This window comes from Oncorhynchus tshawytscha, unplaced genomic scaffold (assembly GCF_018296145.1).
Source record: "Oncorhynchus tshawytscha isolate Ot180627B unplaced genomic scaffold, Otsh_v2.0 Un_contig_5015_pilon_pilon, whole genome shotgun sequence".
In the NCBI taxonomy this organism is placed as follows: domain Eukaryota; kingdom Metazoa; phylum Chordata; class Actinopteri; order Salmoniformes; family Salmonidae; genus Oncorhynchus; species Oncorhynchus tshawytscha.
Genome location: NW_024609820.1, coordinates 636,710 through 650,000, shown reverse-complemented (window position 1 = coordinate 650,000; position 13,291 = coordinate 636,710). Strand labels below are relative to the sequence as shown.

The window sequence follows — 13,291 nt, the reverse complement described above, 5'->3', positions numbered from 1 at the left end:
CTTGAGCAGGGCGATGGTCTGCAGTTTGGGGCGCCGGCCCCGGACCCCCTTCCGCACGGGCAGAGGGGGCAGCGGATGGGGCAGGCGATAGGAGGAGGGGGACTGCATGGAGCGTCTGGAGGGGGCGGGGGGAGAGGAGGAGGCTGGGAGGAAGAGGGCCTTGGGGAGGGTGACTGAAACGAGAGGAAAGGCAAAAGGTGGAATTAGAAAATCATGATGGGATGTTATTTGCCACTGCAATATCACCAGGAATTCAGTCAACTGAAAACATAGCGTTCAGTCATCCACAACAACTGAAAACACAGCGTTCAGTCATCCACAACAACTGAAAACACAGCATTCAGTCATCCACAACAACTGAAAACACAGAGTTCAGTCATCCACAACAACTGAAAACACAGCATTCAGTCATCCACAACAACTGAAAACACAGCGTTCAGTCATCCACAACAACTGAAAACACAGCATTCAGTCATCCACAACAACTGAAAACACAGCGTTCAGTCATCCACAACAACTGAAAACACAGCATTCAGTCATCCACAACAACTGAAAACACAGCATTCAGTCATCCACAACAACTGAAAACACAGAGTTCAGTCATCCACAACAACTGAAAACACAGAGTTCAGTCATCCACAACAACTGAAAACACAGCGTTCAGTCATCCACAACAACTGAAAACACAGCGTTCAGTCATCCACAACAACTGAAAACACAGCGTTCAGTCATCCACAACAACTGAAAACACAGAGTTCAGTCATCCACAACAACTGAAAACACAGCGTTCAGTCATCCACAACAACTGAAAACACAGCGTTCAGTCATCCACAACAACTGAAAACACAGCGTTCAGTCGTCCACAACAACTGAAAACACAGCGTTCAGTCGTCCACAACAACTGAAAACACAGCGTTCAGTCATCCACAACAACTGAAAACATAGAGTTCAGTCGTCCACAACAACTGAAAACACAGCATTCAGTCGTCCACAACAACTGAAAACACAGCATTCAGTCATCCACAACAACTGACAACACAGCATTCAGTCATCCACAACAACTGAAAACAGCTTATAATGACCATAGCTGTTTGTTTCTTACCCAAGGTTCATTTAATAATGTTGCCTTTAAATTCAGCTATTGTTGAATGAATCCATGGTATTAAGGCTTATGAAAAGGGGAGCTATGGTTCTGGGAGGCAAAACAGGAGGACTTCCTGGACACACACACACACACAAATCAATCACTGTCTGTTCCGATACGCGTTAAGAATTCCACTGAGGTGAAGCGAGTCTACACTCTGCAGCACCAGTAGATCAAACATCGTCTAACACACATGAATAACAACTTTGATCTTCCCGCTTTGATTCAAAAGCCACAGCTCAAAGTCAGACTTCATACATAACACTACTTCCAATCCAATTCCACACACAATCAATCTACCTCCCCCAGCTCCAGCCAGGCAGCCAAAGATTCTTTAAAATATCCAAAGCGTCACATTTCCACTCCTCGCGTTGGTTGGCTACATTTCAAGTGTTCGCTGTTCGCCCATTTTCCCCTCAAAACATTGAGTCAGTGAAAGGAATGGTTGGAATCTTTAAGAGGAGGAAAGGAAGCAGTAGAGGCAGGAATCTTTAAGAGGAAAATGAAGCAGTAGAGGCAGGGATCTTTAAGAGGAGGAAAAGGAAGCAGTAGAGGCAGGAATCTTTAAGAGGAGGAAAAGGAAGCAGTAGAGGCAGGAATCTTTAAGAGGAGGAAAGGAAGCAGTAGAGGCAGGAATCTTTAAGAGGAGGAAAAGGAAGCAGTCGAGGCAGGGATCATTAAGACGAGGAAAAGGAAGCAGTAGAGGCAGGAATCTTTAAGAGGAGGAAAAGGAAGCAGTAGAGGCAGGGATCTTTAAGAGGAGGAAAAGGAAGCAGTCGAGGCAGGGATCTTTAAGAGGAGGAAAAGGAAGCAGTAGAGGCAGGGATCTTTAAGATGAGGAAAAGGAAGCAGTAGAGGCAGGGATCTTTAAGAGGAGGAAAAGGAAGCAGTAGAGGCAGGAATCTTTAAGAGGAGGAAAAGGAAGCAGTAGAGGCAGGGATCTTTAAGATGAGGAAAGGAAGCAGTAGAGGCAGGAATCTTTAAGAGGAGGAAAAGGAAGCAGTAAAGGCAGGAATCTTTAAGAGCAGGAAAAGGAAGCAGTCGAGGCAGGGATCTTTAAGATGAGGAAAGGAAGCAGTAGAGGCAGGGATCTTTAAGAGGAAAAAAGGAAGCAGTAGAGGCAGGGATCTTTAAGAGGAGGAAAAGGGAAGCAGTGTGAGGCAGGGATCATTAAGACGAGGAAAAGGAAGCAGTAGAGGCAGGAATCTTTAAGAGGAGGAAAGGAAGCAGTAGAGGCAGGGATCTTTAAGATGAGGAAAGGAAGCAGTAGAGGCAGGAATCTTTAAGAGGAGGAAAAGGAAGCAGTAAAGGCAGGAATCTTTAAGAGCAGGAAAAGGAAGCAGTCGAGGCAGGGATCTTTAAGATGAGGAAAGGAAGCAGTAGAGGCAGGAATCTTTAAGAGGAGGAAAAGGAAGCAGTCGAGGCAGGGATCTTTAAGATGAGGAAAGGAAGCAGTAGAGGCAGGGATCTTTAAGAGGAGGAAAAGGAAGCAGTAGAGGCAGGGATCTTTAAGAGGAGGAAAAGGAAGCAGTAGAGGCAGGGATCTTTAAGAGGAAAAGGAAGCAGTCGAGGCAGGGATCTTTAAGAGGAAAAGGTGAGACATACCAGAGTATTCCATCACATTGGGGACAAGGGATACGTTTCCAGTGTGTTGTGTTCTCTGGGTCTAACAAGTCTTTTGTCTGGGGCCCTCCCCCTTTTCATTATAGAGGTCAGGGGTCAGGCTCCCCTGAGACCAGCCAGGTAATCCCCTTCTGCAGACAGCCTGCCTTCATCTCACCTAGATCACAACACTAGGCTACTGTTACATGTTTAATTACTAAACTCAAACCTACCATTACTACTATGAGGTTTCGGTTTGTTATAACACTGCGATGCCAATCAATAGTTTAAAAGACATTTGAACAAAATGAAAACCTAGTCTAATATACAGACAATGGCTTTTCTAGAGGTGAGCTTTGCTAAGGGTTGAAATCTTTGTATTTAAACAGCTTAGTATACAGGGCACTCATTATATAGACAGGACTAAACCCATCCCTAAACCAGCTATAATGACAAACACTCATTATATAGACAGGGCTAAACCCATCCCTAAACCAGCTATAATGACAAACACTCATTATATAGACAGGGCTAAACCCATCCCTAAACCAGCTATAATGACAAACACTAACTATATAGACAGGACTAAACCCATCCCTAAACCAGCTATAATGACAAACACTCATTATATAGACAGGGCTAAACCCATCCCTAAACCAGCTATAATGACAAACACTAACTATATAGACAGGACTAAACCCATCCCTAAACCAGCTATAATGACAAACACTAATTATATAGACAGGGCTAAACCCATCCCTAAACCAGCTATAATGACAAACACTAATTATATAGACAGGGCTAAACCCATCCCTAAACCAGCTATAATGACAAACACTAATTATATAGACAGGGCTAAACCCATCCCTAAACCAGCTATAATGACAAACACTAATTGTATAGACAGGGCTAACCACATCCCTAAACCAGCTATAATGACAAACACTAATTATATAGACAGGGCTAACCACATCCCTAAACCAGCTATAATGACAAACACTAATTATATAGACAGGGCTAAACCCATCCCTAAACCAGCTATAATGACAAACACTAATTATATAGACAGGGCTAAACCCATCCCTAAACCAGCTATAATGACAAACACTAATTATATAGACAGGGCTAAACCCATCCCTAAACCAGCTATAATGACAAACACTAGCAGGATAACCTTATTTTCTATTAGGTATTGAGATATATATAGATTATTTTTTTCACTCTTTATGGAATGCACAATGCAGAGAACACTGGAAGAGGAATTATCATTTAATTATCGTAGTGAATTATTGTAATGTTTGTTTATGTGTCAATTATTCCCATAAGGGAAGGGTTGCATTCATTCATTCATTCATTCAGCAGCAGGTAAAACTACCATATTCAAATATCCTTCTCTCATTACTGCTCTATTTAATCTCAGCTGTCATTTATAACTAATTCTTATCAAGACCAGCAGACTACTGATTTAGACTTTTAAATTCTACTGGAGCTCAATGCCTTCTCTCCTTCTGCCCCCCCCCCCTCTTTCTCTCTCTCTCTCTCTCTGGCCCAGCAACACAATGGGAGTGGAAGGTCTAGGAGGATATCTGCCATTCAAAGCATCAAGTCAACCCATCCATCAATAGAGGTGGAAAAAATGGCATGTCCAGAGAAAGACATTGAAAGGCATTGTGGGTAATCACACAAAAGCAGCCAGTGGCCCCGGCCGCACAAGTCAGTCCACGATTCAGTCAGTCCACGACTCAATCAGTCCACGACTCAATCAGTCCACGATTCGGTCAGTCCACGATTCGGTCAGTCCACGATTCGGTCAGTCCACGATTCAGTCAGTCCACGATTCAGTCAGTCCACGATTCAGTCAGTCCACGATTCAGTCAGTCCACGACTCAGTCAGTCCACGATTCAGTCAGTCCACGTTTCGGTCAGTCCACGATTCGGTCAGTCCATGAGTTTTATTATTAGTAGCAGTGTGTGTCAAATATGCCATGATAAACATCTCCTATTTCAACAGATCTCTAGACTGGTTGTCTAGTAGAGAGCAGACCTCTACTGTGTTCTCTAAGGGCCAGCAAAATGCCTCTATGGCTGTTTCTACAGTATTCTCTAAAGGCCAGCAAAATGCCTCTATGGCTGGCTCTACAGTATTCTCTAAGGGCCAGCAAAATGCCTCTATGGCTGGCTCTACTGCATTCTCTAAGGGCCAGCAAAATGCCGCTATGGCTGGCTCTAATGCATTCTCTAAGGGCCAGCAAAATGCCTCTATGGCTGGCTCTACTGCATTCTCTAAGGGCCAGCAAAATGCCTCTATGGCTGGCTCTACAGTATTCTCTAAGGGCCAGCAAAATGCCTCTATGTCTGTCTCTACAGTATTCTCTAAGGGCCAGCAAAATGCCTCTATGGCTGTCTCTACAGTATTCTCTAAGGGCCAGCAAAATGCCTCTATGGCTGTCTCTACAGTATTCTTTAAGGGCCAGCAAAATGCCTCTATGTCTGGCTCTACTGCATTCTCTAAGGGCCAGCAAAATGCCTCTATGGCTGGCTCTACAGTATTCTCTAAGGGCCAGCAAAATGCCTCTATGGCTGTCTCTACAGTATTCTTTAAGGGCCAGCAAAATGCCTCTATGGCTGTCTCTACTGTATTCTCTAAGGGCCAGCAAAATGCCTCTATGGCTGTCTCTACAGTATTCTCTAAGGGCCAGCAAAATGCCTCTATGGCTGTCTCTACTGTATTCTTTAAGGGCCAGCAAAATGCCTCTATGGCTGCTTAAGCTGCTTGGAAAAAGGTTTCATTGAGAGATGAGGGAAAGTGGGGGAAGAATAGACGAGTGTTTTGTTTCACAAGGAGGGAAAGATCACTCACTAGGGGCGGGGCAGGGCTAGGGCTACCCCCCCCCCCCACACACACACACACACACAGACAGGGACACACACACATTCGCTCTAGCTCACACAGACACACTACAATACTCCACCTCTCCACAACAGCTTAGCGAGCAATAGACAAGAAACTATTTTACTTCCAAGTCAAGACAAAGTTTAATTTCCATTCCATTAAACTGTCCCCTAGTTGTTCTAACATAGAGCCTTCCATTCAGTTGATATTAAACTGTCCCCCTAGTTGTTCTAACATAGAGCCTTCCATTCAGTTGATATTAAACTGTCCCCCTAGTTGTTCTAACATAGAGCCTTCCATTCAGTTGATATTAAACTGTCCCCTAGTTGTTCTAACATAGAGCCTTCCATTCAGTTGATATTAAACTGTCCCCTAGTTGTTCTAACATAGAGCCTTCCATTCAGTTGATATTAAACTGTCCCCTAGTTGTTCTAACATAGAGCCTTCCATTCAGTTGATATTAAACTGTCCCCTAGTTGTTCTAACATAGAGCCTTCCATTCAGTTGATATTAAACTGTCCCCTAGTTGTTCTAACATAGAGCCTTCCATTCAGTTGATATTAAACTGTCCCATAGAGCCTTCCAATTCAGTAGTTGTTCTAACATAGAGCCTTCCATTCAGTTGATATTAAACTGTCCCCCTAGTTGTTCTAACATAGAGCCTTCCATTCAGTTGATATTAAACTGTCCCCTAGTTGTTCTAACATAGAGCCTTCCATTCAGTTGATATTAAACTGTCCCCTAGTTGTTCTAACATAGAGCCTTCCATTCAGTTGATATTAAACTGTCCCCTAGTTGTTCTAACATAGAGCCTTCCATTCAGTTGATATTAAACTGTCCCCTAGTTGTTCTAACATAGAGCCTTCCATTCAGTTGATATTAAACTGTCCCCCTAGTTGTTCTAACATAGAGCCTTCCATTCAGTTGATATTAAACTGTCCCCCTAGTTGTTCTAACATAGAGCCTTCCATTCAGTTGATATTAAACTGTCCCCTAGTTGTTCTAACATAGAGCCTTCCATTCAGTTGATATTAAACTGTCCCCTAGTTGTTCTAACATAGAGCCTTCCATTCAGTTGATATTAAACTGTCCCCCTAGTTGTTCTAACATAGAGCCTTCCATTCAGTTGATATTAAACTGTCCCCTAGTTGTTCTAACATAGAGCCTTCCATTCAGTTGATATTAAACTGTCCCCTAGTTGTTCTAACATAGAGCCTTCCATTCAGTTGATATTAAACTGTCCCCTAGTTGTTCTAACATAGAGCCTTCCATTCAGTTGATATTAAACTGTCCCCCTAGTTGTTCTAACATAGAGCCTTCCATTCAGTTGAGCCTTCCATTCAGTTGATATTAAACTGTCCCCTAGTTGTTCTAACATAGAGCCTTCCATTCAGTTGATATTAAACTGTCCCCTAGTTGTTCTAACATAGAGCCTTCCATTCAGTTGATATTAAACTGTCCCCTAGTTGTTCTAACATAGAGCCTTCCATTCAGTTGATATTAAACTGTCCCCTAGTTGTTCTAACATAGAGCCTTCCATTCAGTTGATATTAAACTGTCCCCTAGTTGTTCTAACATAGAGCCTTCCATTCAGTTGATATTAAACTGTCCCCTAGTTGTTCTAACATAGAGCCTTCCATTCAGTTGATATTAAACTGTCCCCTAGTTGTTCTAACATAGAGCCTTCCATTCAGTTGATATTAAACTGTCCCCTAGTTGTTCTAACATAGAGCCTTCCATTCAGTTGATATTAAACTGTCCCCTAGTTGTTCTAACATAGAGCCTTCCATTCAGTTGATATTAAACTGTCCCCTAGTTGTTCTAACATAGAGCCTTCCATTCAGTTGATATTAAACTGTCCCCTAGTTGTTCTAACATAGAGCCTTCCATTCAGTTGATATTAAACTGTCCCCCTAGTTGTTCTAACATAGAGCCTTCCATTCAGTTGATATTAAACTGTCCCCTAGTTGTTCTAACATAGAGCCTTCCATTCAGTTGATATGTAAACTGTCCCTGTCCCCTAGTTGTTCTAACATAGAGCCTTCCATTCAGTTGATATTAAACTGTCCCCTAGTTGTTCTAACATAGAGCCTTCCATTCAGTTGATATTAAACTGTCCCCTAGTTGTTCTAACATAGAGCCTTCCATTCAGTTGATATTAAACTGTCCCCTAGTTGTTCTAACATAGAGCCTTCCATTCAGTTGATATTAAACTGTCCCCTAGTTGTTCTAACATAGAGCCTTCCATTCAGTTGATATTAAACTGTCCCCTAGTTGTTCTAACATAGAGCCTTCCATTCAGTTGATATTAAACTGTCCCAGTTGTTCTAACATAGAGCCTTCCATTCAGTTGATATTAAACTGTCCCCTAGTTGTTCTAAACATAGAGCCTTCCATTCAGTTGATATTAAACTGTCCCCCTAGTTGTTCTAACATAGAGCCTTCCATTCAGTTGATATTAAACTGTCCCCCTAGTTGTTCTAACATAGAGCCTTCCATTCAGTTGATATTAAACTGTCCCCCTAGTTGTTCTAACATAGAGCCTTCCATTCAGTTGATATTAAACTGCCCCCTAGTTGTTCTAACATAGAGCCTTCCTTTCCATTCCATTAAACCTGTCCTGTGTTCTGCAGTAGGAGTGTAAGGAGTTAATCATGACGGGTCATTTCAGGCTGACCCAGTGACCCGGTGGCCAGGAGGTCTGGAGCCCCGGGGCGGTGAGGGGCGCTGCTACTGGGGCTGAGAAGTGTGGCTCCTGCCTGGCGGCCTGGATGACTGGGTTGGGGGTTGGGTTGGGGCCTGTGTGTGTGTATGTGTGTGTGTGTGTGTTTGGCCACGCCTCAAGCCGTATAACCCAGCTCTCCCTCCTGTAATATTTCAGTTTGAACTGGGAGCTCTAGTAGGTCTGGAGGGAATCTGGTTCTGTCGCAGATCCTTCTTGATTGAGCTCCCTTGTGCAATGTGAATATGAATCACATGCTTTGAGACCAGGGGAGGACTGGGGTTTAGAGAGGAGGTAGTATGGTAGACCAGGGGGGACTGGGGTTTAGAGAGGAGGTAGTATGGTAGACCAGGAGAGGACTGGGGTTTAGAGAGGAGGTAGTATGGTAGACCAGGAGAGGACTGGGGTTTAGAGAGGAGGTAGTATGGTAGACCAGGGGAGGACTGGGGTTTAGAGAGGAGGTAGTATGGTAGACCAGGGGAGGACTGGGGTTTAGAGAGGAGGTAGGATGGTAGACCAGGGGAGGACTGGGGTTTAGAGAGGAGGTAGTATGGTAGACCAGGGGAGGACTGGGGTTTAGAGAGGAGGTAGTATGGTAGACAGGAGAGGACTGGGGTTTAGAGAGGAGGTAGTATGGTAGACCAGGGGAGGACTGGGGTTTAGAGAGGAGGTAGTATGGTAGACCAGGAGAGGACTGGGGTTTAGAGAGGAGGTAGGATGGTAGACCAGGAGAGGACTGGGGTTTAGAGAGGAGGTAGGATGGTAGACCAGGAGAGGACTAGGGTTTAGAGAGGAGGTAGTATGGTAGACCAGGAGAGGACTGGGGTTTAGAGAGGAGGTAGGGTGGTAGACCAGGAGAGGACTGGGGTTTAGAGAGGAGGTAGGATGGTAGACCAGGAGAGGACTGGGGTTTAGAGAGGAGGTAGGGTGGTACTGATAGCCCCAGGTAGACCCATTTAAACAATCTGTTACTGAGTCAAACATCCAACAGAACAATTATTTTTATACTGAAAAAACATTTAACCGGATGGAAAAGTAGTTCCACTTCAAAGATGTAATAATTAGAAACAAGGTTTTTGCATAAAAAGATGGGTGAATATTTCCATAAACATAAGAGAGTAAAGCAATTCTCTAAGGGCTAAATAGTGTATTTAAATGTATGGACTATTATATTCTGGAATTTACATTTATAAAGCAATTTGCATGGTTCTAACACAACTACGTTGTCTTAACAGTCATAAATTGATTGAACATATGTACATTATACGATAGGCGGTAGACACACATACCAACCCTGAGCAGAGACCAGTCGTCCTAAATATCAAGGACTGTTCCCTATGAGCACTCATTTCAATCATTCAAATCAAGCAGAGCAAACAAAGAGAGTGGTTGAAACAGTCAGGGCCATGCAAACAATAGCTACATCATCTGCATGAACTACATCTACGGGTGACTGAGATGCAACAGCCCTTCATTCACACAAACAGTGGATTCCCTCCTTTCTAGAAACCGACTGCTAACGAAGACGAAGTCTAACGCCGGGCTCTCACGTGAGAGGAAGAGGAACTGAACAGCCGCCACTAGTTAAAAATAGACCCGAGACAAAAGCAGAGGCAGCAAACTCACCAGGAACTCCCAACACGGTGCTACGTTTCCAGGCAGCAACAGCAGCAGTAGTAGTCCACAACAACAGAACAGTCCCTCTTTACTAGTTTGACCCCTGGTTAACGTCAGGGTCTCTCTCTCCCCCTTCCTCTCTCTCTCTCTCTCTCTCTCTCTCTCTCTATTCTCCCTATTTCTCTCTCCTTCCCTCGTTCTCTCTTTCTCTGTCCAGCTCCAGTCCACAACAAAGCCCCATGCTGCTGCCTGCCTGACTGAGGCGGCATTAGAAACAGGAGGAGCTAGCTACTAGTGGCCCCTCCCTCTGTCCCTGTGAATGAACAGAGCAGAGCAGCAGAGAGCAGAACGGCTGATTTGCATCGCAGGGAAAGAGGAGGGGGGTGGATGAGGCTAGCAGGCGGAGGAGGAGGGGGGTGGATGAGGCTAGGAGGAGGGGGTGGATGAGGCTAGGCGGAGGAGGAGGAGGGGTAAAGGGGAAGGGTTTTGAGGTTTTGCAGGGGAAAGGAGGAGGAGGGGGGTGGATGAGGCTAGCAGGGAAAGAGGAGGGGGTGGATGTGATCAAAGAGCTATATTGACAGTGCTCATCGGTCACCTGCCTGCCGTTCACTCTCCTCGCCAGGCCCCTGCCCAACTCTCTGAGGGGGCGAGGGGGGTTGAGAGGCGGGGTGCCTGGGGAGAGGGGTGGGGGTGGGGTGTAAAAGGTTCAAATGGATGAGAGGACCCCGATTGAGGAATGGGGCACAAGAGGTCTCCTGTAGGCTGCATATTAGAAGGCTCAGACAACCCTCCAGGAGAATGGGAGGACAGGGGAGAGAGGGGTCTCCTCGACTTGGAACCCAAAAAGAGGGGGGGGTGATCTCTCATCCCTCTCATCCCTCTCTCCGTAACCCAAGCCTATTCAGACGTCCCTGGAGTACCTGGTGAAAGACGGCGTGGATAGAGGCAGGAAACAGTGGCAGGGAGCACGGAGCAGTAGCAGCCACGGCGTTAGATACCCTGCCTGTCTCAAATAACACCCTTGCCCTTTATAGGGGCCCTGGTCTACAGTAGTGCACTATAAAGGGAATATGGTGCCATTTGCCCTGGTCTAAAGTAGTGCACTATATAGGGAATAGGGTGCCATTTGCCCTGGTCTAAAGTAGTGCACTATATAGGGAATAGGGTTCCATTTGCCCTGGTCTAAAGTAGTGCACTATATAGGGAATAGGGTGCCATTTGCCCTGGTCTAAAGTAGTGCACTATATAGGGAATAGGGTGCCATTTGCCCTGGTCTAAAGTAGTGCACTATATAGGGAATAGGGTTCCATTTGCCCTGGTCTAAAGTAGTGCACTATATAGGGAATAGGGTGCTATTTGCCCTGGTCTAAAGTAGTGCACTATATAGGGAATATGGTGCCATTTAGGAAGCAACCCTCCTGCTTCAGAAAGTCTCATTCTAATCTGACTGATCTGAGGCAAACAAAGACTGTTTCATCTCCAGAAAACAGGACCTCAATGCTGCTCATATGGTTATTTCACCATGGAGCCAGAGGAACGATCTGAGGGTTATTTACTTCAGGTTATAATAAAACGATCAGAAATGGGGGTGTTGCTTGGCAGCCTGCCGGTGGGGTTAGGGTGTAGGACTGTCAACTACAGGAAATGGTTCCCCTAATAAATGCATAAATGGTCTGTTCTAAAAGTGTCCGATTAAAGAAGCTGTTGTTTTTCCCATCATGCATTACTAATGCTAGTGAGGTAGAACAGACACAACCAACCAAAGACAACAGATATAAATCCCCTTCAGCACACTCCCTTAGTGTTTCTTTACAAACACATAGTTAATGAAGATTAATCATCATATTACTTTAATTGATGTGGTAAATAAGAATGAAAGTGTGTTCTACAGTGTTTGTTTTGAAAAAGCAACAGTTATTCCTCATTTACTGATGAAGAGCATGTGTGGCATTTTTATACAATGGGATTAAATGATTATTTTATGAATGAAAAAAATCTATTCACTACAATACTAAAATGACACTTTTCTTCTGTAATTGTCTTTCTCTACTCTAACAGTAGAACACCAAGACGTAAACTGTTTGGCTGCTAGTAATTTTTAATTTTTTAAACACCACGAAAACGTAATTTGATAAACTAATGTTTAATTGTATGACACAGACGCTAAAGTTAATTTCACCCCATGAAACTAAAGTTAATTTCACCTCATGAAACTAGAGTTCATTTCACCTCATGAAACTAAAGTTCATTTCACCTCATGAAACTAGAGTTCATTTCACCTCATGAAACTAAAGTTCATTTCACCTCATGAAACTAGAGTTCATTTCACCTCATGAAACTAAAGTTCATTTGACTTTGATGAAAAAGTCAAAGTTGGTGACTCAAATCTAAACTACTTTTTATTTTTTAAATAAAATCTACAATAGAGAGAGTTCATGTTTAAGGAAAAAGTAACTATATATCAGGATCAAAATTATACAATATTTTTAATATTTATTATTTTCTGATTGCTAAAATAATTTTTAAAACATCTGCATTTGGAAACCCAAAACAGCCTTTTGCTAATGAGGAAAATGAAATGAGCTCATTCCTAATTGTACATTAGTATGGGAAGGATTTAGTCTAGAAATGATTCTCTGATCAAACTGACAGCAGTGTTATAGGTTATAATAGACTGGGCTGAATGTACTTTCATAAGGTCATTGAATGACTTCCTGTTTTAAGACTCTCACGTTCCTTCTCTACTAAAATCATGTTTATTTCATAATGGATAACATGTACACTTTCGTACATCCCTTAATCTGATTACTCAATCACTGTTAATTAAAACTAAAAACGGAAATAGTGTACGAGATAACCACTGAAATGTAAATGCAATATAATCAGTGGGCTGGTCTCTCCACTGTGTGTCCACCAGACTGCATGCTGTCTCAACAATCAGGGGGACGTTCAACAATAGAGACGTGGGTAAAGTGTGAGGCCGCCCTTCAACCACACCCTCTCTACCCCCCACATCCCTCCGATGGCTCATAACTGAGGCTGATCTTCTGCCAATTATCCCCTAATCAGACTCTGATTGGAAGGGAGATGGAGGAGAATAGTCCCCAGCCTGAGGATAGATCTCATGGCCTTGAAAAGCAGCTCAGGGAAGGACATGTTTTTCTCCATCTAAACTTCTGCATCAAATCAACAAGTTGCATTGATAACTTCTTATAAAAGATTTGTTATACAACTTGGTAGAAATTATGATCAAACCAAACAAAAGTTTAACAGAACATGAAAATAAAAATAAATATATGTTTGTAAGATGACT

At 43.5% G+C, this 13,291-nt stretch overlaps 1 protein-coding gene across 3 annotated transcripts in view; it reads right to left on the bottom strand.

The window, feature by feature from the left end:
• scml2 (Scm polycomb group protein like 2) overlaps nucleotides 1-13,291 on the bottom strand; it is a 52,214-nt gene that overhangs the window by 9,711 nt on the left and 29,212 nt on the right. For all 3 annotated transcript variants that reach the window (XM_042318995.1, XM_042318996.1, XM_042318994.1), the window contains one exon: nucleotides 1-173. This exon is cut by the window's left edge and continues 111 nt beyond it. In XM_042318995.1, the coding sequence (XP_042174929.1) occupies nucleotides 1-173 (173 nt within the window). The remainder of the gene's footprint in view (nucleotides 174-13,291) is intronic.